At 36.0% G+C, this 27,825-nt stretch overlaps 1 protein-coding gene and 1 long non-coding RNA gene across 9 annotated transcripts; one reads left to right on the top strand and one right to left on the bottom strand.

The window, feature by feature from the left end:
• Positions 1-980: 980 nt before the first annotated feature.
• Positions 981-6,977, bottom strand: LOC147280497 (Myb/SANT-like DNA-binding domain protein). Of its 8 annotated transcripts, none has more exons than XM_086252329.1 (8): positions 6,857-6,890; positions 6,487-6,650; positions 6,214-6,266; positions 5,741-6,066; positions 2,987-3,333; positions 2,794-2,887; positions 2,184-2,689; positions 981-1,953 (listed from the first exon to the last, which is right to left on the bottom strand). In XM_086252329.1, exons 5-8 carry the CDS (start codon positions 3,320-3,322, stop codon positions 1,387-1,389), a joined length of 1,503 nt encoding a protein of 500 aa, XP_086108455.1. In that variant the 5' UTR covers positions 3,323-3,333; positions 5,741-6,066; positions 6,214-6,266; positions 6,487-6,650; positions 6,857-6,890; the 3' UTR covers positions 981-1,386. The 8 variants fall into 8 exon arrangements, with proteins under 8 accessions (XP_086108455.1, XP_086108463.1, XP_086108460.1 ...); XM_086252337.1 differs by lacking the exon at positions 6,857-6,890 and adding an exon at positions 4,352-4,419 and having other exon boundaries at positions 6,487-6,816; XM_086252334.1 differs by lacking the exon at positions 6,857-6,890 and having other exon boundaries at positions 5,741-5,861; positions 5,965-6,066; positions 6,487-6,816.
• Positions 6,978-16,266: 9,289 nt separating this feature from the next.
• LOC147280496 (uncharacterized) lies at positions 16,267-17,995 on the top strand. The gene is made up of 3 exons (XR_015123642.1): positions 16,267-16,455; positions 17,260-17,350; positions 17,969-17,995. It is a non-coding gene; the product is annotated as an uncharacterized LOC147280496 (long non-coding RNA).
• Positions 17,996-27,825: the final 9,830 nt, after the last annotated feature.

The raw sequence follows: 27,825 nt of genomic DNA, 5'->3' as shown, positions 1-27,825 counted from the left end.
AATTGAATTAAGACAGACTCAGATGTATTTGTTGACAGAATAATGTCAACACCAAAATGTTGGACATTACAATCTCTCCCTTTGGCAATTCTGTGACAAAGCACTCATAGAAAACAAATAAAAATGTAGGAAGCATGAAATATTACATGACTCCATAAGCAATGAATACATAAGAAGTAACATACATAGAAAACTGCAGATAGAGGGAAGTGAGTCTTCAAACATAAAGCTGAAACACAAAACCAAAACAAAGATACCGAGAAATGCATATTGTGAGAGATAATGCAACATGTAACTAAAGACTTCCATCCTCCATATGTGAACCCCTCCTAACTAATAGCTCCCATTTTAATTAAGCATGCTTTCTACTCCTTAAATTTTCTCCACATTTTCATTGTGGAATGAACAAATGAATGATGACAAGCATATGAAGAGTAGGTGGAAAAGCAGTTATAAGTGTGATCACAACCACAAAATGATCACAAGATATAGAGCTATATGATAAGATGTACATGCATGTTGATACCATTCTTTTCTTTTTGATAGTACATATTGTATTGTAAACAGCTGATTGGCTATTTTTTGAGAAGTCCTAGGGAAAGTGAAGTAAGAAGACTCCCCCGAGAGTTCTCTGCTTAGGTCCAATGCCCAGTCCGGTTAGTTCTTCTTTGTTTTGTTTGGTCTTTGGCCCCCATTGTAACCAAAATAAAAAGAGCTGGAGACTTTGCAAAAGTATCACCCTCTAATAAAGTTATTTTTGTTTTTGTTTTATGATGAGTAAGGCATTGTTTAAGTCTTTGGACAACTATTTTAAATTTAACTGTCACATTTCAATTTCATTCGTTAAATGACTGAAATAACTAAAATAATCAATTTCAAATCCTTCACGCTTGCTGGGGAAAGAGGCATTTCTAATGCTGATTATTGAGATGCATTCAGCATTAGTGGTGACTCACATAATTATATATAAAGCATGAAGATTAAGATCATTGTCACCCGTTGACTGCAATTATTGGTAGCTACAGGTATATAGCTGATGGGGCAAATACTAAATACTTAAATAAATACATAGTGAGGTGTAACTTGAAGGAAGCATATATGTGGTAGAGAAAAATTTAAAACACAGTTGCAGATTGCCTTAACCTTGCTAACTGCAAAAGAAAACCCAACCATGACACTTACATGCTCTAACCTTTGTCATAATAACTGTCGGATGAGAAAGCAAGTCCACAACAACATTCTTATAATAACCATTAGTTTTAAAATGGCTTATCAAGAGAAAGCAGCTAGTTGATATTACTTTTGCTTCATGCATGAGATCCAAAAGTCGTTTCCATTTCTATGTTACTTGATAAACTATCTAGGCTGCTTTAGAAAGTCAAAGCCCTATTGTGGCCGAAGTTTCCTCATCAACCACTTCTTTCGTAATTTAACATCCAATGCCATGAATGTTTTTGCCTTCTTTTCATCCTCTAGCAAATCACAAGCATCTAATACAAGGTCTTCGTCCATGTCCGGTAATGCTTGAACTGCTTCAATCACACTTTCTATTGAACCTGAGATCAAGTTCTCATTATTTCTCTTCTTCTCTGATAATGAAGAAACTGCAGACGCCATCTCACGAAGAGCGCTAGCCATGCCATCATCCTCTTCTCGGGATCTTTTTGGATGATCCTGATTTGAACTGTTTTCTAGTTGACGTTTTTTCTTCTGGCACATATGGGTCGACTCCTCCACATCACCAACTTGATCTTCAACGGAAACTGATGTAGATGGAGACTGAAAACTAGTTAATGCTCCAGAGAACTTGGTGCCTTCAACTTGATTTTGTTGCTCTAGATCTTGACCTGAAAAGCAGTCTCTATCATCAACGTCACTTGGATCACATATCATGCACAAATCCTTATAATATGGAACAGGTCGGGTCATGAACTGTCGTGCATCAGTATGTTCCTGCACGTTACCATAACAAATTTCTCTTGAAACTTTGTACAAAGATGCAAGTAATCATCAAGATTATATTGGGAGGTTTTATGTCTACTACAGGTAAAATTGACTCATTTCAACCATTACGAAAAATAGATGAACTCGATGGAAATCTTATGTATGTGCAATACATAACAGATTGATTTCATACACAGTCTTCAGTTAAATAAATATGATGCACCTAAATAGATAACTACCTTAATATAATCTTGCCAAACATAATCATCAGCAGTCACCATTTGTCGTGTATCATCCCAAATAAACCCATCCAATTCAAGTAGATTCTTCATAACATTATATTGTCTTTTCAGAGTTTTGTACCGATTTTTAAGAACATCTATATCATAATTAAAGCCAAACTTAGCATTGAACGATGCAATCATCTCCATCCATGCTTGTTTGCGGAAAACACCATCAATCCTGCTGCCTTTCCGCACCTGTTCTTGCATAAGGTCAATGAAATAACGGTCCATGGGTGGCTGCCAGTAAGTTCTGGAGCGACTACTTGTGGTGGGTCCATGAGCACTTGTTATAGCATGCTGCACAACATCAATATCTTTTTCTGACATAGATATTCCATAATCCTTGCCAATCATGATATCATGAAGAGCCTCTGCAGTTTCCTGATTAACATTCCTCAGCTGTGTGGCTGCAGTTGTACCATTCTCACCCGAACGTGATGACTCATCAGGAACATTATCACCTGGCATCAACATTAGTAGCAGCAGAATGAATAACTCACAACAAATCAACTGTTCCTAATCCTAAATTTATTTTTAATATTTGCATTAAGGCTAAAATGATTACTTTTCGGTTCAATGGCTGCATCACCATATATCAAACACAATTCACGATAATAAGGGATGGTTTTTATTCTGAATGATCGTGCATCTTGGTGTACCTGAAACCATAATCTGTAAGTCTCTTGACATGGTCAAGAGAAAAGAGAAATTATAAAAACAAAAACAAAAAAAAAAAAACTAATGATAAAGTACTGCACCTTTATATATTCATCCCAGACATTATTATCAGCAGTCACCATTTGCCTCATTTCATCCCAACTAAATCCCCTCTGATCAAGGAGATTCTTTACAGCCTTGTACAAATTCCTTAGCGTTTTGTGCCGATTTTTTAGAACATCTTTTTCATATGGAAACTTGAACTTGGCATTGAACAAGGATGTCATATGCTTCCATGCTCGCTTGCTAAATAAATGATCATCAAATTTATTTCCTTTGCAGACTTGCTCTAACATGAGATCAATAAAATACCGATCCATTTCAGGTGTCCAGACCGTTCTTAGGCGATCACCACTAGTTCGGGCTCGGATACCCATACTGCTACAATCTGAGGGAGTATCAGTCACAGTAATGAGCACAAAAAATCACTGAAGGCATAACATTTCTGGATCAATTTATGATCTCTAACATAACACTAGTCAAAATATTGATTTCTGTCAGAGAAATATAGTGCAGCAAAGTCCAAATCAGGTTGGTCATACTTAAACTTTATGCAAGCAGAGCCAGTTGGCGGCATGCATAGGATGAGGATTTTCTTATATCCTCCCATTGCAGTCCTTGAAGCAGTAGGATAGCAGAGATATTCAATTCTTTCTAAGCAAGTCCGCGCAAAAAGAGCCTTCGTGTGGGGAATTCTTCTTTGTTTTATCATTATTATTGAGGAATTCATAGGTTGCTTTAGTTTAAAAATCAAGGAAAATGATGAAGGCTTTAAGTGAAAGATAAAGGACTTTTTTTTTTCTAAGGTTATAAATGCATTCTTCAAATCTTCAAATTAATGTCAAAGCAAACTACCTCTCTCCTGTCTCCTTATTAATTTTTAAAGAGAGGAGAACACTATGTTCGTAGATTTGAGGGGGGCGGATATAGTCCTATATAACCCTTGGAAGAAAAATGATGCTCAAAACCAGAAAATCCAGAGTAAGTTTAACAAAATTCAACTGCATTCAAAATGCTAGGATCCAACTAGCTGTTAGTCAATAAGTATTTCATTTCCCAATGTTAGAAGAGGTCTTAAGTTCAAATCTCCACTCCTAAAAATGTTAACATTCCCCCATTAGGATCAAGAACTCCATTTACTCGTATATCATCTCCACCCACGACAGAGGGAGAAACTGACCCATGTTCATATTAATTTAAAAAAAAAAAAAAAAAACACAGCATTATATTATCATCATCATCAAAAAGTGACATTAAAGAACCAAGTTTGAAAACCCAGAATGATATAGGGAAAAAACAAAAACATATAGACAATATACTTAATTCTCTCAGAGCATAAATTCATTAATGCATGGAATAAGATAGCAATTGTAAGGGGAAAATTTGAGAGAAGAGTTAGCACCAACCTGGAATAGATTAAGAAGTTCTGGGACTAGTGGAGTGCATTTCTGTGCTAGGTGGGGATAAGGTTTTCCTGGATAAGGTTGAAACCTCTTCCTAATTAGAATAGTACACTAGCCCCACCCGTAACAAGGCTTTAATACTAACCCTAATAGGGGTATCAATTATGATTAAGGCATAATTGCCCTACTTTTGATGGCATGTTTACTTACAATGAATGAGAGTGGAATGAATATGAGTCATTCTCATTCCACTCCAATCATGTGTTTACTTACATTCGGGAATCAAAAAGTAAGTGGGCTCCACTCCAAAAGTAGGTATCACACTCCTTGGGGGGAACTAAGTATTGATTCTCATTCCACTTGGAGTCATAGTTTCATACCAAAATTACCCTCAAACTTTTTAAAAAACCCAAAAATAAACATTAAGAAAATAATACTTTTTTTGCAACTCTTAAACTTTCTAGTAATTAAACTAGATTTTATTCTGATTCATGATCATTAGTAAACACATTAGTGGGAATCAACTTCATTTTCATTGTGATTCCAGATGTTTAGTAAACAACTTAATGAGAATGACTCCTCTTCACTCCAATTCCTTCTCTCCCCCATTCCTTCTCACTCTAATTCCTCTTCTCTCTTATTCCATGTTAGTAAACGTGACCTAAGTAAGTGTTTTACTTACTTTTAGAAAAGTTTTTTTTTAATTATTTTTAAGGTCGAATCAGAAAGGGTTAATTGGAGAAATAGTCCTTCCAACTTTTCTTTGATTCCCATTTTAGTTCTCCAACTCGTTTTTTAGATTGAGAAGTCCTCAAACTTTTCCAGTTTTCTTACTTTAGTCCATTCCGTCTATTCTGTTTTACATTCCTATTAAAATTGGTCATGTGCCTCTCATGTGACCACTGTTTTAAGGGCAAAAACATCCACCCACATATGTATTCAAGGTTGGGTGTGGATTTTTGGCACAAATGGAGGGCGAGAAGGCTGAGTGTGGATTTTTGGCACAACGAAGGGTGAGAATGGAGGGACGTTGGGCGAAATAACTAGGGTGAGAGGATGGAGAGGTTAATAGTGTCCATGGACGTTTTTACCTTTAAAAAAGTGGTCATGTGAGAGACACGTGACCAATTTCAAAACATTGCAAGTCAAAAGTTTTCAAAAACCTATACAGGATATTTACCTCAATTGCTAAAACGAAATCCATAGGTAAAGGAATGGTTTTCATTTCTTGGCAACCAAATTCATAAAATTCACATTTACATTTCTCTTAATTCTTTTCACTTTTTTTTTTTTTTTCCACTATATTTTCAGGGTTGGGGAAAATAAACAAATTGTTCGTTGTCAGATTAAAAGGAAAAAAGACAAAAACAAGAAAGAAAATAGAGTTGGTACCTGGAGGAGGAGAAGAGGCCCAAAAGCTTCATCATCTTTGCTACAGCCAGGGACAGAGCGAGGATTTGAAAGTGGGATGGACTAAATCTCCAGCAACTAAGATTGAGCTTGAACCTGGCACCTGAAATAAGCAGGCAATCCCACGTCAATCAAGTAATCATTAGACCATCGAATAATATTGTGCTTCTTTTAAAAAAATAAAAAAGAATCATATTGTCCTCTACTGCTCTCTATACAACTCCAATCACACGCATCTCTTCTTTTTTCTCAAGCATAATCGCACTGCAAGTTTCTCCACTCATCTCTTCTTTTTTCTCATATTTCATCTGCTAATTAAGAAAAAATTGTTAAAATAAAGCAAAATGATCCGAAACACACTTTCCTAGCAGCCAGCTAAAATCCCAAACACACTTACAAAAAGATTGGCAGTATAATCAACCGAAGAAGTTCTAAAGAAAGCAAATTGATCTGACCTACGAAATGGGCATCTCCAATTCTCCATAATCAGCCCAAAATCCAAATGGTTCTGAAAATGACACAACCCCAAATTGGTTTTTGTTTTTGTTAAGTTAAACCCCAAATTTAATCTTACACGAAGTCCCTAAATTCAGCTCCAAATCGGAAACGAAAAAGAAGGAAAGGTAGGCAGACTCGACAAAAGCTGCAAACTACGGTTCGGAAACCTCGTGCAATCTAAAGAAGACATAAATCAAACTTAAAAAAAAAAAAAAAAGGGAGAGAACTACCAGCCAATGCCCAAGATGAAGATTGAAGAAGAATAGAAGATAATTTGAATGCGTGGTTCACTGGTTGGACTTGGAGCCGAAAACTGAGAAGTGAGAGTGAGGGATCGCTGGTTAGCCGTACAGCGTACTGGTTGGGGAGGGTAGGGAACAGGTAGGGTCAAGAACTGCCGTGCATTATATTATCATCATCATCGAACAGTGACATTAAAGAAACAAGTTTGACAACCCAGAATGATATAGGAAAAAAACAAAAACATATTAGACAATATACTTAATTAGTTAATTCTCTCAAAGCGTAAATTCATTAATGCCTGGAACCAGATAGCAATTGTAAGGGGAAAATTCGAGAGAAGAATCGGTTAGTACCAACCTGGAATAGATTAAGAAGATCTGGACTGGTGGAGACGTGGAGTGCGTTTCTGCGCAAGGTGGGGATGAGGTTTTCCTGGATAAGGTTGAAACCTCTTCCTAATTATAATAGTACGCTAGCCCACCCGTAACAAGGCTTTAATACTAACCCCAATTGGGGTATCAATTATGATTAAGGCAGAATTGCCTTATTTTTTATGGCATGTTTACTCACGAAAAATGAGAGCTGAATGAATATGAGTAATTCTCATTACACTCTAATCATGTGTTTACTTATATTTGAAAATCAAAAAGCAAGTGATCCCCACTCCAAAAGTAAGAATCACACTCATTAGAGGACTATGTATTGATTCTCATTCCACTTGGAGTTGTTTACTTACAAAGAATAAGAGCTGAATGAATATAAGTAATTCTCATTATACTCCAATCATGTGTTTACTTACATTTTAGAATCAAAAAGCAAGTGATCCCCACTCCAAAAGTAAGAATCACACTCATTGGGGGACTATATATTAATTCTCATTCCACTTGGAGTCATAGTTTCATACCAAAATTACCCTCAAAAGTTTTTAAAAACCCAAAAATACACATTAAGAAAATAATACTTATTTTGCAACCCTTAAGCTTTTTAGTAATTAAACTAGATTTTATTCCGATTACGGGTTAGCTTCATGTCAATATACTCCCAATTCTTTCAAATTGTTATTGGACTTTGAGAAATTGATGAACTTTTATGGTATTGAGTTGGGATTGGATGAGTTTAGGAGCTTGTGTCAGGTATCCCTCTTTGAAAAAGGGAGGGTATATGTTACATGCCGCGGGCGGGAAAGTGGGAAGGCAAATCTTTTTTTGAATCATGATCATTAGGGTAAGAGTCACATGGAGAATGTGGTGGTGATTCCGGGAAATTGGGTTAGAGAATTAGAGGTATAGTACCTACCTCCTTCAATCGGGAGGGTTTAAAGGATTTGGAGCGGTTGAACTTTGTGGAGAGCTTCTGAGCTGACCTTGTTGATGTTTTGTACCACATTGTAAACGTGGAGCATAGGGACCTTAAGTGGCTTCTTGATCTGGCACGCCTTGGTCCACAGGGTCTTGACTCTGTCGTGCCACTCAGTTCCCACATTCTCTCGCCAACTTTGGTCACCCCTAGGATTGAATCTGCGGGTATCTTGCCTAAAAAGATGGCGGTGAAATAGGTGAAGAAGAGGCAACGTAGGAGCTCGCTGTTGAAGGGAGGTGAAGGTATCTCCAAAGAGGATTCTGAGGTCCTTAAGAGAGAAAAAATTGATAGACCTTTAGGTGATGTGGAGATGGCAGTACCTCTCCTTTGGGTTGGTCCGCAGAAGAGAGGTCCTTTCAAGAAAAAGGGAGTGGACATCGCTAACATGGAGAAAACCTTAGTTGTGGCGGACGCTTCCCAAAAGTACATACTTTGTGTGATAACCTAGGTTGTAATTAAACTTTAGAAGTTAACTTGCATTGTTATTATTTGTTTATTGATGTTGAGTTGTGACTTTGTGTTTTCTATTTTAAATGATAAATATATACATATATGTTTCTTTGTTAGTTGTGCCAGTTTCCAGCACCCACTTCATTCATTAAGACAAAAGGTAATGAGATGCTCCTATCTCTTCTCTCTCTTCCCCCTCCAACACGTGATCTTATGTTGCTTCCTCTTGTTCATTGTGGTTCCTACAAATCATCCATTTCATTTTATCTATTCCTTTCTAGAACTATTTAGAAGGTTGCAAAAGAATAGAAAAATGATAATGACTAATCTTTCTTTCATTTCTGTCCATAAATTCTTCACACTTCTACCTGCTTCTTTCTTTTCTTGGTTCTACACAAGAACTCTCCAGAACACCTCTCCCACCACTGAACCACCCATTCATCTTCATATATTTATTTTTCCTTTCCCTTTCTCACCCGTTGTTCTCTCACTTACCTCTCCTTGTCTCTAAAAGCTAATTCTTCCCACCTCCTTGCACATAATTAAAAGTGTAGTATACTCTAGAACCTACTAGTAGCATATGGCTAATAGATGTTCTAGAGAAGTCAAGAGGGTTCATCTACTCTCTATATATATAGCATGTACCCATATCTAAGTATAAGCAAGAGGCAATACTAAAAGCCACTAGTCCTAAAGTCCTATTGTTCTAGACATCTACATCTCCTTGTATCCTCATCTGTTCATCAATAAAAGATACTTTGTTTTATAATTCAAAAACTTCTCATATCAAGCATAGATAGCTAATAGAAGCTTACACAAGCCATTAGCTACGAGTGTCCTAAACACCCTCTAAATTTCTAACAGTGGTATCAGAGCTTGGAACTAATCAAAAACTCAATAGAATTAATAGGAAAATCAAGGGCTGCCATTATATACAGTTTTTGTCTCACTGAGTCACTCGTTCCTTCTCACTATTAATGTAGTTGAATTGGAAAGAAAATTGTGGATGCTAACTTGTGGGTTTGATATCTTTCTCTTGGGTGCTTAGTAGCTCACTTTACAAACTTGAGGTAAAACACAATTATGTTGTAGCTTTGACTCTAACTTAGTTGTGCATTTGGTTTGACCATTTATATAGTGTTGATAATATTGGGTAATTCCTTTAATGATTTATTTTTGTGAAAGTAGAGTTAGTATTTGTTATATATATATATATACAGGCTCCTTCTATTGAGGTATACCTCAACTTATTTATGTTGAGATATACCTTGTTAGGGCCTACACGAGTCGTTTTTGTGTCGATCCGAACCGTTCGCAAGGATTATCTTCATTGATAGATCCTCCTTGCAAAAAATTAGCCAAATCGGAAATCATTTGTCTATCTAACTTTGATCAAATAAATGGACGAACAAAATATTTTCGATGAAACCGTCCATTTGTTTTATCAAAGTTAGATAGGCAAATGATTTTCGATTTGACTAATTTTTTGCAAGGAGGATCTGTCAATGAAGATAATCTTGGCGAACAGATCGGATCGACACAAAACGACTCGTGTGGGCCCCAACAAGGTCATACCTCAACATAAATAAGTTGAGGTATACCTCAATAGAAGGAGTCTGTATATATATATATGAAACAGATTTATAATTGTAGTTTGGATATTAGTTTTATGAGTCGTTTTCATACAATCTCAAGCTTTCACTCTTATGGGTTAATTTGGGAAGTATTTTGTTTGTATTTTGAGGGTGGAATGTCCTTTATTTCAAGGTTATTAAATACTAATTTTTTGTATATAGGTTGAGATTTATCTTTCTTTGACACAAATCAGTATACACATATTTGAGTAATTAGCTGAATTAAGTTTGTTTGGAAATAAGGATATTGATTATGTGAGGATAAATAAGAAAATTATGGAACTTGGATTGAATATATGTGAAGATGTTATGCCTGATGAGTGGTTTAAGAAGGGATTGTGTCTCCATAGGGTGAAAGACCTAAAACTTGATCAGGGTCCGCTTGTGAGGGTTGTACTTGGTGGCCAAAATCCAAAGCAGTTGTCGTCACCAATGATGAAAGTTCATGAATACGAAATTGAGCATTAACATAGGAAAAGAAAATATCTATCACAAGTCTGTTATCTAATTCTGTTATCTAATTCTGTTACATCAGTTTATCTTGTTTGATTTGAAACACTTGAAATTATATTTCTCTTATCTCTTTAAATGTTTGTGAGTGTAGTTCTTAGTTGGTTGTGTTGGTTGTTGTTATAGATATGGATGTTTCATTTTACTCTCTTCATAGTTTTTCTTGAGACTGATCGATTAAATTTATAAATGTGTTTTACATTTTGAATGCATGGTAATATAGAATCTTGGTTACAATGGATGGTTTTGTTGTACTTACTGAGCTTGTGGAGCTCATCCCTTTCATGTTATTATTTCAGGACAAGAGCACAAAGGTGAGATGAGTGATGTTCCTGAGTTATCCTGAGGAGATGAAATGTCTAGCTCCACTCTCTTTTGCTAAACTTATGTGATATGTCTTTGGAAGAAAAGTTATAAGACATGTATATGTTAAAAGGTAGCTTATTTTGAGATGCATATATGAAACCAATGTTATATAAAGCTAGCTAAATAGTACGGATGTTTAACCTGATGTGGTTTTGGTACTGCTATTATGTGGTTGATGTTTTGAGCAGTGTAAGATGTAAATTATTGTGTTATGTATAAAGGAAATCTTAAGAAATATTGATCATTTCTACAAGTTATAAATTTTGGAAAATAATTGAAAAACAAATGAAACTCCGTCAATTTTTTTTTTTTTAAATCACATTTCTTTTCCTCAAATAATAAGTTTTGTTGTTTAGAAATATTTATTTTAGTTTACAAGAGTGAGAGCAACTTTTAAAAGAGATTAATAGTATTGTTTTTCATATTACTAAATAAATCCACCACTTAAGTCATGTTCCGAGTTTCTGGGTGTGACACGTTGTCATGGTGATACCAGGTTCCATGTCAGTGCGGGTAGTCCACTTCCTGAAGGTTTTGACTTGGAGTTTGATGGAGTGGAAGAGCTTCTTCCCACATTTGAGATGACCTCATCGCGCCTAAGAAGGAATGTCGTTGAGACAGGTCCTTCCTACATAGAATCAAATGAGGAGGTAACTCAAGGAAGAACAGACACATTCATGTCGAAGCCTTGATGTCCTACTTTATTTTCCCAAGGCATGAAGGTGAAGGAAGACTCCTCCGGCCTTGAGGACGATGGTGTAGATGCGGCTATGATGCGTGGAGTTGTCCTCTTCTCAGACCATGCCGCTCTGGAGAAGCTTAATGCCGGGACGCTCAAGAGGAAGCTCTATTCCCACTGGTACTCGATGAGTTTTATTGCTTTTTTGATTGGTCCTAATAATTGTTCTATGCATGCTAAACTTTTATTTTAGGAGTACCTTTGTTGTTGGTACCTTGTTAGGATAACATTTTGTTGTTGGTACATTGTAAATTTTTCCTTGTTAGGTTGAAGCCACCATGGAGAATTACATTAAGGCAATGGAATCCATGAGGAAGAGAGACCGGTCCAGTCCACCCTTGAGTACCATGAGGCCAAGAAGAAGACGAAGGGAAGAATTATCCAAAAATGCGCGTGGAACTTGATTTGAAAGAAACGAAGGTGCTTGAGCTTGAGCACGAGGTCCGATCCTTAAGTGATAAATTAGGCAAGGTGCAAGGGACCTTAAAAGAGAAATAGGAAGAAATTAATGTCCCACAAGGAGGAGGAAGCATTCGTCAACCTCAAAGAATGTGTCGAGATTCAAAAGGTCCTTAGCAAAGAAAAATTTGGATAGAGCAACGGCTGCCTTGAGGTTCAACTTCCAACAACAACTTGATAATGCTTCGGAGGTGGAGTTCAACATGAGATTCTACTACCAGATGATGGACGAGCGCCATAAGTATGGTTGGGATGATGAGAATGTCCAAACTTGGGCTACTGAAAGGAACTTTTCAGAGTCTTCAATACCGTCCACCTCCGAGGAGTTAGGTTCCTGCGCCATCCTCAGGGATGGGACCTCGGACGACAATGCAACAGAAGTGAGAAAGGGTGCCGCGAGAGATGGTGGCAGTACCCAACCGTGAGGCGTTCTTTTGTTTGTCCTTGTGGCATGGCTTTGAACTTTAATTTTATGCCTTTTAATTTGATGCTTTTCCTTGATTTCAAAGTCCTTGACGAAGGTACTTTACTTTTCTTGGTTGGAGGTACCTATGTTTGTTTTCTTAGAAGTACTTGATTTCTTTTTATGAGCATGATGCCTATTTTTTCCAAGGTGTTGGAACCTTATTTTGCAAGTACCTTTAATTTGAATTTATGCATGTTATCTCCGCGTCCTTAAGCTTGCACCTTCTTTGCTATGAATTTAATTAGCATCTTTTCTAGGCAATTATGCTCTTAGACATATGGGGTGCCCCCAATCGAAAAAATTTGTCAAAAGACTTTAGCCCATAGTTGCCCCCATTTATTTTGAAGGTTCTTATGCTTATATTTTATTGTTAAACTAGAGATCGATCCTTTAACTTAAGATTTGTATCTTAATGTTTTTAGACCAATAGTCAAAAAATTTCCCCCGAGTGAGATACTTGAAAGAATGTTATTATCCTATGTGCGTATGCTCGTTAGGCCGGCAGTTCATGGGTCAATGAGGCCTATGACCCGCGAGACCTTGACCTTTAGAGTGTAGTATAGACCTTTAGAGTGACGCCAAACTTGTCTCTGTTAGAAATTAATCATATAAACGCAGCAGAAAATAAAATTTTATATGATCATACTTTGGATTGAGATAATGATGCAATAATTTCTATAATTTACAAAATAGGATTCATACCTTGTTCCCTTAATTGGAAACCTACCAAGGTGCGAATCCACAAGCTCTCCAGCAGTTGGTCCTTCTAGTCACACAAAGATGTATGACCTCTAATTAGTCCACGCTAGGAGAAGATGGAGGGATTGAACTTTCTAGAGAATGGGAGTGCTAGCTTTCTTTCTCAAGAGTGGCTTTTTGATAGAAAGAACGTAAAGTGATTTCTCTGGAGTTTCACTTGACCAGACAACTTGACTAAAAGTCCATATATATAGACTTAAATGGAAACCATTATTCCACTAAAGGAGGGCCGATCACCTAGTCTTGTGGACCAAGTTTGTTGGTTCATTTGACTAGGCAATTAACTATTTAATTATCAAATTAATTAATTACTAAGCCCAAAAGTCCATCACTTTAATTTCCTTTATAGTATTTTTTAGGCCCAATTAATTTACCCATTAATTAATTATGTTTAAGCTCATTTCTAATACCATCTCACACCTATTTGCGTGTGACCTCTTAGGTTCCAATTGAATCCGACAGTGAATTGAGGCACGTTCCAAAAATAACATAATCCGAAAAAAATTATCATTTTACCCTTAGGTCTCCACAAGTCAAGATTGACGCTTAGCAGAGTGTCATGACTACCTGGATTAACCAGAAAAGAGAAGAACCTATTCCGTCTTCGATTGCAATACAATACGGTCTCTCTATCATCCTATGTTCCTAAATTATGGTCGGGTATGAAATTCCGTGAACCCTAGCATAATCCTTGAGGCCAAACACTTATGTATAGATTTTATTCAACCAATTAAGAAACCTTATTTCCATGATCTAGTACTTTGGCCAAAGATTTCTGAATCTACACATATGTTGCCTCTGGGAACATCTTCCCTATTACCAGGAGTGAAAGATCCTGTGTTGAACACACATATGCCCCTGTACGTCAATGACTATACCCAATCAGCATCTTTGACTATATCTAGGAATAAGATTTTATGATACAGTTAAAGTATAGCAATCACTACAAGAATATTGTCAATAGATATCACCCATTTTATATCAGATTTGAATATGACTGATATTATAAAACTTATAATATCAGATAATTTTTTAGCTGATTTCTAAACTCTATTAGATATCACATGGTTTTTTTCAACTGATATATAATATTTTCATTTTTCTAAGAACTTATAAAGACATCAGTATAAATTGTTAACCGATATCTTAAAACAATACTTATAATTTTTTATCCTAACACTGATATGTAATGTATTTTTTCTGACTTAAATTTTTTTGTCCTACTCCCAAGTCCCAACACTTAGACATATACAGATATACTAAAAATTAAAAACCTAGGTCTAGCCCCAATTTGGCCAAACTCCCAGACCCTTCACTCTCGATCTACCTCACCCAAAAAGGCAAAAACCTAAAACAGAAACACTCACGCTCTTGCGCTGCCCTCTCTCTGTCTCCCTCAGTCGCCTCTCTCGTCGTCGACTCTCAGCCTCCATCGATTACTAAAATCAACCCAGACCCTCACTCTCGATCTACCTCATCCAAAAATCACACTCTCTCAGACTCTCACTCTCTCTTCTCTCAGAAAGCCAGAAACCCAGAGGTCCACCGTCATCTCGCCCCTCTGTCTCGCCGTCATCTCGCCCTCCTCAGTCCAGAGGTCCACCTTCGCCGCCGCTTCGCTGCTTTGAACCCGTCGACTTGGTTGGGACTTCTTCACCGTCGCTTCGCAACTCAGCATCTGTCCGGCCGTCGCCGTTGCATCGCACCCTAGCCTCTCTCCACCCCAGCCTTTTTGGTGTTCTATATGTGTTTGGGTTGATTTTGCAGGTTAATTGATTTTATGCTATTTTTCTCTTTCAATAATTGGTTGATTTGGTGTTCTATATGTGTTTGGGTTGATTTATTTGCAGATTATAATCTGCAACGATTATGAAGATGGCCATCAGACAATGACTCCACCCATCTCCAATCCAAAGATATCCTAAGCAAGGTACTTTGCCCATTGATAATCTCTTACACTCGCTCATTTTTAGTGATTTGAATATGAATTGCAGCCTTTGTTGGGTTTCATTGTTTTGTCTTCTGTGTTAGCTGTGTAGCTCGGTAACTGTTTGATATAACTCCTGAATACTTGGGTTTCTTATTACTCTAAACTAAATGACTGAAAATGTTAGTTCTTTTGGCTCTCAGACTCCTCAAAATGTATGAAAAAAAGTGGATTTGAAAGCTTACCTTATGATTTGTGTACAGAGAGTTAATTCAGCGAGACCATATTGCACCAACTATAGTACTACTAGTATGTGGGTGTGCAGTATGGTCTGTATACTATAGTACTACTAGTATACAGGTTTCATACTCTCAAGTTGTGATTTCATTACAATGTTTTGGGGATTTGAATCAACTATGGCTTTATTCTGTCGAAACTTATTTAGAATTTCAATAGGAGATTGCATCTTTGCAAAATATTAATCAATTTCTTATATTCAAGGAAAATATGCTACTCCTCAGTCCAGAGGTCCACCGTCGCTGCCACCTCGCCGCTTTGAACCTGTCGACTTGGTTGCGACTTCTTTGTAGTCGCATCGCACCCCGGCATCTCTCTGGCCGTCGCAGTTGCTTCGCACCCCAGCCTCTCTCCACTCCAGGTCTCTGGCCGTCGCCGTTGTTTAAGCATTAATTTATTTTTCTCTTATCTGGGTATGTTCTTTAATTTTTTTTTTTTTTTTGGGCTTTGAATTTTTTTTTATTGTTTTGAGATGGGTACCTGTTAAATTATTGATTTTGGGTGATTTGAATTATGAAAATGGGATGGAATTTGGTGTAGATGAATGCATGGAGGGACAGGAGTGCGGCTTGGCCCGTGGCCAACCCTGTTGTGACTTGTGCTTCAGTTACTGATGCTGGTTTCCCAAGTAATTTTGTTGCTGATCCCTTCCTCTACTGAAGAGATAGACATCCTGACCCTTTTTATCCTTTTTTTTTCTTTAATTACTTAGTAAGGAAGGGATCATGTATTTTTAATTCCTTCTGCAAACAAAAATATGTTTAACCACAGTTTGTTATTAATATTAAGTTCATACTTTTTCTTATTTGTAGGAAGTTTCTGGTGCTCCAAAGTTGCTGAAATTTTCATGGACTATTTGTAAATAGGAGTGTTCTTGGCTCTCTTAGCCACTCTCTTCATTTCAAGGATTAGAATTAACTGCCAGGAGTCTTGGAGTTGCCATATCTTGAACAAGGATAGCTTGGGAATTTTGTTGTTGATAAAGCAATGGTAAAGTGACCATTCTTTTTGTATCATGCTTTTTGCGTTGTGTCAGGGAATTATCCTTTCTCAATGTTGTGGCTTTACCTTTTGATTTGTTAAGTCAATCTTGTGTTAGATGATTTCTCTCCATTGTCATTTGCTTATTTTTTAAAAAATTTAAATTAGATAACCGAATTGCCTATTGGGTACTAATATTTTGAAAAGGAAAAAAGAAAAGAGATGCAATGAATCTAGAATATCTATGAAAAGAATATAAACCTTGAGAGTGCTTTTAAAAGTTATAAAATAAGTTAATTATTACAATTTCTTTGGTTTGTATGATCATAAAGGAGACTGCTTCATGACGATTGCATAGGCTTTGAATGAAATGGTATGTGTTCTCCCCTTCAGGATAGTCATATCATATAGGAATTGAAAGATTGCAGGAACATTACTTCTAAATTGATTAGGTATTTTTCCAAATCATATGCCACGCCTTATGCATTATGGATGCTTTATTTGATTAGTTACCACAACAAACTGCTAGAGAAATCTTTTTTGTTGCCATCTCTCTCTCTCTCTCTCTCCCTCCCTCCCTCCCTCCCTCTCTTGCCTTTTAAATATTGACAAATTAAAAATAAATTTGATGGTTCCAAAGGAGGAAATTCTTGTTGTATGGGTGTTGTTATTATGTATTAACAAAGGTCGGCATATTGTAGCTATCAGCAAAGGTTTTCTAAGAAATTTATTTGTTCAAATTAATTTTCCTATATGCATTGAAGTATGCACTAATGTTGTATATGTCCTACTGTTCCAAAACTATTTGAGCAGGGAAACACTGTTGTTTGCTTGCTCTATGCTGCATGCTCGGATCTGCTCAATAATAAGGAAATCTGGCAAGAACATAGAGGAATTGAAAAAAGTAAGTTCAGCTGCATTATGTCACATTATTTCTGATCTACTTGGTTGGTCCTACTGTATATTGTACATATATTAGGCCTATATACCCACATGCATGTGCTTACATGAGTTCAATATGCTTATATTATTTATACATATGTATTCTTAATACTGTTGACCCAAAACTTCTATCCCACTATATGTGTACATATGTATTCTGAATACTGCAATTGAATTGTATGCTTTCTTGTGCTATTTTGTAACTGTTGTGCACTCTTTTTCAGAAACCATTCTCAACTTTGTGCCGGAAATACGTATTTCTTGTGCTGTGTTAGTACGTACAGGTTCAAGACTAGTGCTAGTTCCCACAAAGTGGGATCTTAGAAATAATGTTTTGGAGATTCAATTTGAAGCCGTTTACTCTCGGTAGTTTTGAGGACTGGAGTACATTTCATCCAGTTTTGAAATGTACTTAAGGCAGTTTTGGTGTTTGAAGTGTATTTATGCCGAGTAAGTGTATTTATCCACTTATAGTGTGGTCTCTTTGTAAGGATAAGCAATTTTCTTAAAAGTACACACAAATTTGATGTTTGATGTTTGTGATTAAATTTAAGAATATATGTTTCATTGATGTTTTCAGTGGTCCAATATGAAGACCAAGCGAAGCAGATATGCACAAGATCAAATAGATGAGGTGTGGTGGAATGAGGAGATTTTCTGAACAATTATCTTTAGACCGACGAGTTAATTGGTAGGTGGCGTACGTTTTGCCTTTTTTGTGGATAGAAGAAAATTGTCGTGCATGCTCATTTTTTTCAAAGCATGGAAGAAGATTGAAGATTTGGTGCTTTTAATTAGATCATACATGCTGCCATGAATATTTTGTAAAGGATGGAAGAATTGAAGTTAGAACTAGCTAGCTAGATATAGTGCTGATTTACAGATTAATTAGGCTAGGTGCTGCCATGCTATTTTGTACATGTAGGCAGCGTTTGATACATTAATTACAACTTGTTTTGGTTTTGTAAAGGTCTTAACAAGCAGGTTTAGGCAATATTGCCTTAGTTATTAGGCTGGTGGTATGTTTAGACCTCTACAAAACAAAAAATATATGGTTATCTTGGTATATACTTGTAGGCAACTTTGAATATTGTTATTGGTGATTATTGAAATATATGGAATGAGAATGAAAGATTTTATGGCTGCACAAATTTCTGGCCAAATTTTATAGCAAGCTGTATTCCAATTATCTTTTGTGAAACCGACATACTAAACAATATCAGTTTTGGACTAAAAATTTATATTTTATAACGTTTTGATATTAGATTCTTTCTCTGACTTGATATATAAACAATGTTTAGATATCAGGGTATGTTTCATACCTGATATTGATATCAAGTATATATATCAGATTCTACCATAGACCTGATATTGATACCATAGTTTTATATCGTATTCTACCTCAAACCTGATATTGATATCGGGTTATATGTCAATATTAGTATCCAATACGATATCTATTGACCAATCCTGTTGGTACTTGGATTTTATAGAAATCAGAAATAATATCAAATTGGATATCCATTTTGTATTTAGGATATCAGGTTGAAAAAGAAAAATGATATAATAAACAATGTTTACATATCAGTTTAAAACTGATATCTAAAATACCATACATTAGATATCACGACGCGCTATATCAGACGGCTACCCAAATAGATATCAGTCCACGACTGATATCTATCGACATTTTTCTTGTAGTGAATCGAGTGCACATGATAACTGTGGCATCTCAAGTCTAGATACTATTTGTATTCTTAAGACTTAACGAATTCATGTTGACGTGTGTGTAATACTTCATAATAGGTATTCGTTATGTCAGTCACGTTCAATGAACCATATACTTGCACCCATGATCTTCTCCTAGTGTCTCTACACAGATAATCTGAGACCGATTATCCTAGACGTTAAATATAGATAGATCATTTTGGTCTTACCGAATATATATTGTCCGGTTATCAATCATATAACCATGAACTATTTAGACTTCAAGTACTAAGGGATATAAGTCTCAATGTCCTAACTTCTTTAGGACATTATTCCCTTAACATGAAATCATAGACCTTTTTTATGCATTTTCACATATATAAAGATATAGTATGTATATGAAAGATAGAACATAAAAGACAAGTTTGCCCATTGATATTAGAAATATACACAATACGTTTATTAAAACGATTTTTATAAGTGCATATTCCAACAGTCTCCCACTAAAAGATCACGGGCCTTAATTTTCCAACTCTCAAAATCGGTCTTCAATTCCCATCTAACTTTATATTGTTGCAGCAAAAGAATGAAAGAACAATGTTACCCGAAAAACTCAGTAGATGTAGATGATTCTTGGGATGAGTTGCGTACAAAGTCATTCTTTTTAAGACGTTTCGCGGCTCTGCCCAAGGTGTGCAAGCAATTTGATAAAGGCCACGACACCCCAGAATCTCCTCTGTCTAGGTTCTTCCTTGCACAGAGGAAGGCCTGAACATAAACACCTTTCTTAGATTATTGGTTGGAATACTTGATTTTTTCAGAAACTATTTGAGAGGGATTGAAAGAGAGTAAAAGAAGACTGTATTTTTTCTATATTTGGTCAAGCTACTGCTACTTCTATATATTTTCCTCAAAACAGAAAAAGACGTTGTGACTAGCAAATAGTAACGTTGAAGTCTAAAACATGGAGATAATTCCAAGTTGTTGAGAAATACTAGGTCTCCTACTAAGCAAGTCAAATAACGTTTAAAACAAACTGAATTAGTTTTTTTGTTTTTAATAAACACAAAAAATTCAATACTCCTCCACTTGTTATTAAAAAATAAATTCATCAAGCAACATACCATAAAGCTATGCATAATTAAAAGTGTTATTCAACTTAAACCTTTACATAGTGAAGATGCTCCAAAACAAACAAGAGTAACACGTAGTTTTGAACTCTACCTCTGACAGCACCTCACACACAACCTTACTAGGGTGAAGTTCAAAAAGCAAACACATTACGGCCTTGTGCTTAAATCCCGGTGTAGTGAACGCTCTAGAAGTTTGCCCACAATTTCACATGAAGTGCCTCACTTCCACATTCACATAGGTGAGTCTATCAAGGATACTCCTGCAGCTAGATATCCCACTCAACATAGAGTATAGACTTCATTAAGAATTATAATTCAACCTTAATTATTTTGCTTCAAGATGTCACGCTTCTAAGGGATTGACATGGAGTATTAACCCTATATGACAATACTATAGCATGACTTTACTCGTATCATTTTGTTACTTGTTATTATCCATTGAACCTATTTCTTGGGATCTCTAGTTTATAGGTCGGGTTACCATCACAAGTGACTAAACTATCTAAGGGCTTTAGTCTCATCCCTTTTGAGGTTTTCCAAACCATTTCTCGTGATAATCCTTTCGTCAAAGGATCAGCCAAATTCTCATCAGAACGTACATGATCCATTCATATAGCCCCAGCATCAAGAAACGCTCTAATGGTGCTATGTTTACGACGTATTTGTCGCTTCTAACAGTTATAATAATAGTTTTGAACCTTTGTAATAGCCGAGGTACTATCACAATGGATAAGAACAGCCAGTATTGGTTTCTCCCATAAAGGGGTATCTGATAGCAGGTTCCTCAACCATTCCGCTTCCTCACTAGCCATAGCTAGTTCTATCATCTCTGACTCCATGTGGATTGAGCCAATATAGTTTGTTTCTTAGACTTCCATGAAACTGTACCACCTGCAATATTAAATAAATATCCACTTGTGGCCTTGGAATCATATGATAGATTATTCCAATCAACATCACTATATCCTTCTTGTACAGCGGGAAACTTCTGATAGTGTAATCCAAGGTTCATCGTCTTTTTAAGTTAACGCATGACTCTCTCAATAGCATTCCAATGCTCTTTACTAGGTCTACTAGTAAATCTGCAAAGTACTCCACAACATAAGCTATGTCAGGCCTAGTGCAATCAGTAGCATAACGAAGGCTACCAATGATGCTCGCACACTCAGTTTGACTAACACCGTTGTCGGTGTTCTTGAACAATTTAAACTAGAATCATAAGGAGTACATGCTGGTTTATAGTCAAAATAATTATATTTGTTTAAAATTTTCTCAATATAATGAGATTGATCTAAAGAAAATCCATTTTCTGACCTAGTAATTTTAATTCTAAGAATTACACTAGCTGCACTCAAATTTTTTATTTCAAAATTGACACATAATAAAGATTTGACATTATTCACAGCATAAATATTATAGCAAAAAATAAGCGTGTCATCCATATAAAGACCTATAACAGTGCAAATGTTATTCTCATACTTAAAGTAAATACATTTGTCATTTCATTGATCTTAAACCCATTTGAAATAACTAAACAATCAAATCTTTCATGTCATTGTTTGGGTGCTTGTTTCAACCCATAAAGAGATTTATCTAATTTACATACTTTATTTTCTTGTTCAGGAATTATAAATCTCTCAGGTTGGTCCATATATAAATTTCTTCTTCCAACTCACCATTTAAAAAAGTTGTTTTAACATCCATTTGGTGCACAACAAGATCATGAATAGCAGCTAAAGCAAACAAAATACAAATAGAAGTTATTCTAGAGATAGGTGAATAAGTGTCAAAGCTAGAAATCCACATTTTCTCTTTGCTTATAGCCCCAGGCCACAAGTCGTGCCTTTATCAACTGAACCATCAAGTTTTAATTTCCTTTTGAGAATCCATTTACAACCAGGTGGAAGGCCTACCAAGTGCCAAGTTCTATTAGACTTTAAGGAGTCCGGCCATCTCATCATTTATAGCTTCATGCCATAAATTAGCATCTAAAGAAGACGAAGCTTCTTTTTGTGTGGTAGGATCCTCTTCTAATTAAGTTGTAAACATGAAAATCAAGTCCAAGAACTTTAGCAACATGAGCTCTGTTACTCTTTCTTAGTTTTAAACCAGATTCATCAATTCTAGTTGAAGGCATACTACAAGAAGTTGAGCCCCCACTATTTCTCAATTTAAAAGGAAATTCATTTTCATAAAAATTGGCATCAATAGATTCAATCACAACAGGGTTCTTTAAATCATAAAATCTATATGCCTTACTATTAGAAGCATAACCAATAAAAACACATTCATAAGTACTACTACCCAGTTTTGATCTTTTTGGGTCAGGAATATGTTCATAAGCCGAGAACCCATAGGTTCTAAAATACAAAATATTGGATTTCTTATTTTTCCATATTTCATAAGGGTAAATTTTTGGTTTAGAGTTGGGAATTCTATTTAGCTTATACAATCAATAAAATTTCCCCCCACCAATAAGAAGTAGCTCCTGAACTAAGTAAAATAGCAACAGTTAATTCAGACAAGGTTCTATTTTTTCTTTCAGCTTTACCATTCATTTTAAAAGAATACGGGGTTGTTGTCTCATGAATAATTTACAAGATAATTATATAAGTCAATAAAATCACTAGATTGATATTCTTGACCTCTGTTACTATGAAATCTCTTAATTTTCCGATTAAATTGATTCTCAATTTCATTCATGAATAATTTGAACATATCAATAGCTGCACTTTTATTTCTCATAAGATAGACAAAAGAATAATTCGAACAGTCATCAATAAGTGATAAAGTACCGTTTACCATTTCTAGTTGCTACTCCATCAAATTCGCAAATATCAAAATGAATAAGATCAAGTGGTTCAGATACCCTAATAACATATTTATGTGGAGTTTTGGTGATTTTAGCTTGACTACAAAATTCACACTTCTCAAAATCATTCAAAGAAAAATCAGGAATAAATCCTAAGCTACTCATATTTTTAACATGACAAAGTCTAGCATGCCAAGTATTAAAAGAACATAGCATATAAGAAGGAGATATTTTATTAGTATCAACATTCAATTTTAATATTCATTAATAGCATAACCCTTACTTACAAAGACACCATTTTTAGTAAGAGTACGTATACATATATGCTCCAATAATTTGATGAGTGAATCCAGCCTTGTTAAGAAGGTGGCCAAAAATTAGATTCTTCCTTATTTCTGGAGGATGCAGGACATCCTTAAGGATGACAGTCTTTCCCAAGGTAAATTTCAATTCCACTTCTCCAGTACCAACAACATTGGTTGAATGAGAATCACCCAACAACACTTTCTTGTCCTCAGTCGCATAATAGGTACGGTCTTGAAAACAACACGATCATAGCAAACATGGCGAGAGGCGCCAGTGTCTACACACCACCCCTCAGTTCCACCAACTATGTTGATTTCTGTAATTATAGCAATTAGTTGCTCTTCAGTAAGGTTCGCTTGAGGAGCAAAACAACACTTATTCCGACAATTCAGAGCAAGGTGTCCCAGCTTGTGACCGTTATAACATATTGTTACCCCTAAATTAAAGTTCATAATAGAGATTGTCGAGAATCCTAGCAAGAACATTGTAGTCCTTTAAATATGTTTGTGGGTGTGCCACTGCTTTCAGCTGAGAGCCGTTTGTAGAATAGTATGTGTTTGATGCATGTTTTGCTACGGATATCTAACTTCATGTCTAGTGATTGCACTGTAAGTAAGGAACATGAAACTCATCTAAGGTTCTTCTTTGCCTTGATCCTCAAGGACTTTAATCGTAGGTTTTAGTGACTGTGTTCTCAAATTCGTAAGTGCGAACAAATGTGTTTTAAGTAATTGGATTAATAGAAAAATTATGGACTTTAATGAAAAATGTATGAATAACTTAATTATCACGAAAACGAATAACAATTGTAGTTCTAACAATGAATCTCATGATAAGCAAACATGAAATCAATGACTAAAAATCTCAAACAAAATCGATACTTAGGAAAACCAAACCCTAGAAGAGCTAAAAACAAAGAACATAACTTGAAAGCTTGAGAAATCTAAATGCTTGAGATCCTGAGAATTCTGAAATTGTAGGTTGCACTAAAATTTGTGTGTTGATTGTGTTGAGAGAGAGATTTCTTCATGCTTGGTGCCTCTTTATATAGTGATCACCTCCATATCTTCTAGGAAAACTTTTTCCTTCTTGAACTCGAACTTCTAGCCTACTTTTCCTTCACGTCCAAGCCTTCTCCTCTACTTGCGTAATTTGGTTTCCTAGTCCACCAAGGAGAACTTGGTGAAACCAAACAAGAAACTTCTAGAATCTCGCAACTTCATGGATCCGGTCTTGTAGCTGTCGGGCTTCAAATAAAACATAAATGTGGGCTTATATCCGACTATAGATATAAGCCAATATGAACTCGGCCCAAAACTAAATAGGGGTGTAAACACATATAAACTGTCTCGAATCATCATCACATGAGGAGGGTTGATGCATATTCTGATTCTGTTCAAGATTTCGATTTCGATTTTGATTTTGATTTTTGTTGTTGTTGCGATTCTTGTTCTGATTCTTCATATTATTTCCATTTGGTTTCAGAACAACAGGAGTCTGGTTCTTGTTGAAATTATGAGTGTTCTTGTTGTTAGACACAACTAGAACCTCATCCTTCATATCTTGTTTCCTGGCTTCCCCTCAATATGAAGACGAGTGATCAGACTTTCCAAGGAGAATTCCTTAATTAGTCTTGTTTCGCAGAACATTCTTGAAATCTTTCTAGCTTGGGGAAACTTGTCACTGTTAACAACAACTTGAAATTATTCGATCATTTAAATTCATGCCTTCAAAAATAATTTCATGTGTGTGGGGCCAAAAATTAACAGGTAAGAAAAGAGGCCGGATCTTGGGTTAGGCACGGAGAAAATGACAAATGGGTCATAGTTTAAAAACATGAGGAAGGCCAAAATAACCCAAAGGCCCAAGATCAAGAATTTGGCCTGGACTTATGCCATTAAATTAAAAAGAACGTTGGCAACGTTCTATTTATTTAAATACAAGATTACCATAACATGGCCATTGAAGAGCATTCAAAAGGAAATCAATTACATATACTCGGCATAAAGGAGGAAACGTTATACACATGACCTATAAAAACAAGTAAGAACGGTCAGGGGAGGTATAAAATTTCTTTTCAAGAACCTCTTACAGTAATTCATAAGACTAATTTGGGCGTCGAAGTGTCTTTGGCAGGTGGCACTCTCTCAATCAAGTTCTTCGAGGAGGATTACATTAAGTCTATTTGTTCGTCATAATTCAAATTATCTCATCCACATATTGATTGGTACGTAAATTTCTGTCTGAGAAATTTTGCTCCAACAATTGGCGCCGTCTATAGGAAATATCGTGAACAAAAGAGTTGGACATAATTATGACTATCACCAACGTAACTGATGAAAATCCTCCTGAAACGCTAAGCTAGTCGGATAAGTAGCTAATCGTGAAGTAATAAGTGGTTGTCTCTTCCTCATCCTGACGCTCATTCCACTGATAGAAGTAAAAGAGATCGACAAAACCTAAAGATGCACCTTGGGTGAGGCCAAAACCTAGCAAAGAGGAAATGAGCTGGTAACAACTCGGGTTCAGTTGGAAGAGATGAACACCCATAAAGGTGAGCACGATATGAAAAAGGGAGTGAAGTGGAAACCGAATATAAGGAAGAGAGAAGGCCAAAATCACCATGGCTCTTTCTGGAACTCCTTCCCCAGTGATGATGTTAGCTTCAGATGGAAAGGGGAGGAACTGAACCTCGTTAGGAATAGAATAGTCACGGGATAAATCCTTCAGTTGTTTCTTGGAAGGGACCCAGAAATCGTAAATCACCTTACAGGCTTTTCCCTTTTTACCCATTGATAAGACGAAGAAAATAAATTCCCAAAAGGAAAGAGAACTTACGCAAGGCTCAGTTCGGAGAGGAATTGCAGTTGGAAGAAGCCTATGCAAACAACGAAAATGGTGGAGAACCGAGAAGAAATCTGAAACTATAAAACGCACAAGAACGAAGAAGAGCCGAAAAGTTTTTGATTAAACTGAAGGGAAAAATAATAAAGTGAATTCATGTCACAATTGGAGGTTATGGTTTAAAGGATGTCTTGGGAACTCAAGAGGCGCTAGTAGGACATTCAAAGCCGCAATTTCCTTCCTAACTAACCAGCATTTGACACTTGGAAGTAGAAAAGGAAATGGGGGCATTGTGGGGCCAAAAATTAACAGATAAGAAAAGAGATCATCCCATATTTTTTCTGTAGTGCATCCCATATTTCTTTAGCAGTGTCAAAAGAAGAATAATAGTCATAGAGATCATCACACATGTCATTCAGATTATAATTCTTGCAAAGAAAACCATTTTTAGTTCAAGTCTCTAAGGTCTTGATTTCTTCATCAGTAGGTTAACCAGGGACAACAGGTTTATCTGAAGTGCAAATAAATGCTAATTTTTTCGTGGTGAGAAAAAACAACATCTTCTCTCTCCACTGTTTAAAGTGAAGACCCTCAAATTTGGAAGCTTTGTTAAGGTCAGAACAAACGTCTTAAAATTGTTGCAGCAAAAAAATGAAAGAACAATGTTATCCGAAAAAATCAATAGATGTAGATGATTCGTGGGATGATTCGCGTACAAAGCCGTTCTCTTTAAGACGTTTCGCGGCTCTGCCCAAGGTGTGCAAGCAATTCGATAAAGGCCATGACGCCCCTAGGATAAAACAACCCATAATCTCCTATGTCTAGGTTCTTCCTTGCATGGAGGAAAGCCCGAACACAAACACCCTTCTTAGATTGTTGCTTGAAATACTTGACTTTTTCATAAACTATTTGAGAGGGATTGAAATTAAGAGAGCAAAAGAAGACTGTATTTTTTCTATATTTGGTCAAGCCACTGCTGCTTCTATATATTTTCCTCAAAACATAAAAGATGTTGTGACTAAGTAACGTTGAGGTCTAAAAACAAGGAGATAGTTCTAAGTTGTTGAGAAAGACTAGGTCTCCCACTAACCAAGTCAAACATTGTTTAAATTAAACAAACTGAATTACTTTTTTTTTAATAAACACAAAAGATTCAATAATTTCTAAACCTCTACTAGATCTTGACATCATGAAAGATCCAAGGCAACTGGAAACTGGCCTCTAACTCTGAATCTTGAAACTTGTTGAACCAAGGCTTGGATACAGTTGTTAAGAATTTAATGAGTAAATCCCTAGCCCAAGTTCACAATAATATGAAAAGAATGAAAAATTAATTAACTTAAATGAGTAGCATCCAACAAGTAAACAAGAACACGATATAATGTGGTTCACCCAATGTGATTAGGCTATGTCCATGGGCGTAGGCGATGAATCCACTAAGATGAAGAAGATACAAACGAAGCAGAAATAACCTCTTCCACACTCTAAGTATTCTCTCTTCACTCAACCCAATTCTCAATAGAGAATCCCAATACACCAAATCCTCACTTATTTACAAATCTCACTTAGAACCCTAGAATTCTCTTTTAATCTCTCACAAAGAAGAACAATCTCTCTAACAGGGTTTACTTGCTT

This window comes from Dryas octopetala, chromosome 7 (assembly GCF_963921425.1).
Source record: "Dryas octopetala chromosome 7, drDryOcto1.1, whole genome shotgun sequence".
Lineage (NCBI taxonomy): Eukaryota > Viridiplantae > Streptophyta > Magnoliopsida > Rosales > Rosaceae > Dryas > Dryas octopetala.
Note: the sequence above shows the minus strand (reverse complement) of the source record. Positions and strands in the feature narration are given on the sequence as shown.

Coding starts and splice junctions, on each gene's coding strand:
- LOC147280497 (XM_086252332.1), bottom strand. CDS start 3,322: ATGGGTATCCGAGCCCGAACTAGTGGTGATCGCCTAAGAACGGTCTGG. Junction 2,888..2,986: donor TCTGGGATGAATATATAAAG/GTGCAGTACTTT, acceptor TTATGGTTTCAG/GTACACCAAGATGCACGATC. Junction 2,690..2,793: donor TGCAGCCATTGAACCGAAAA/GTAATCATTTTA, acceptor TGTTGATGCCAG/GTGATAATGTTCCTGATGAG.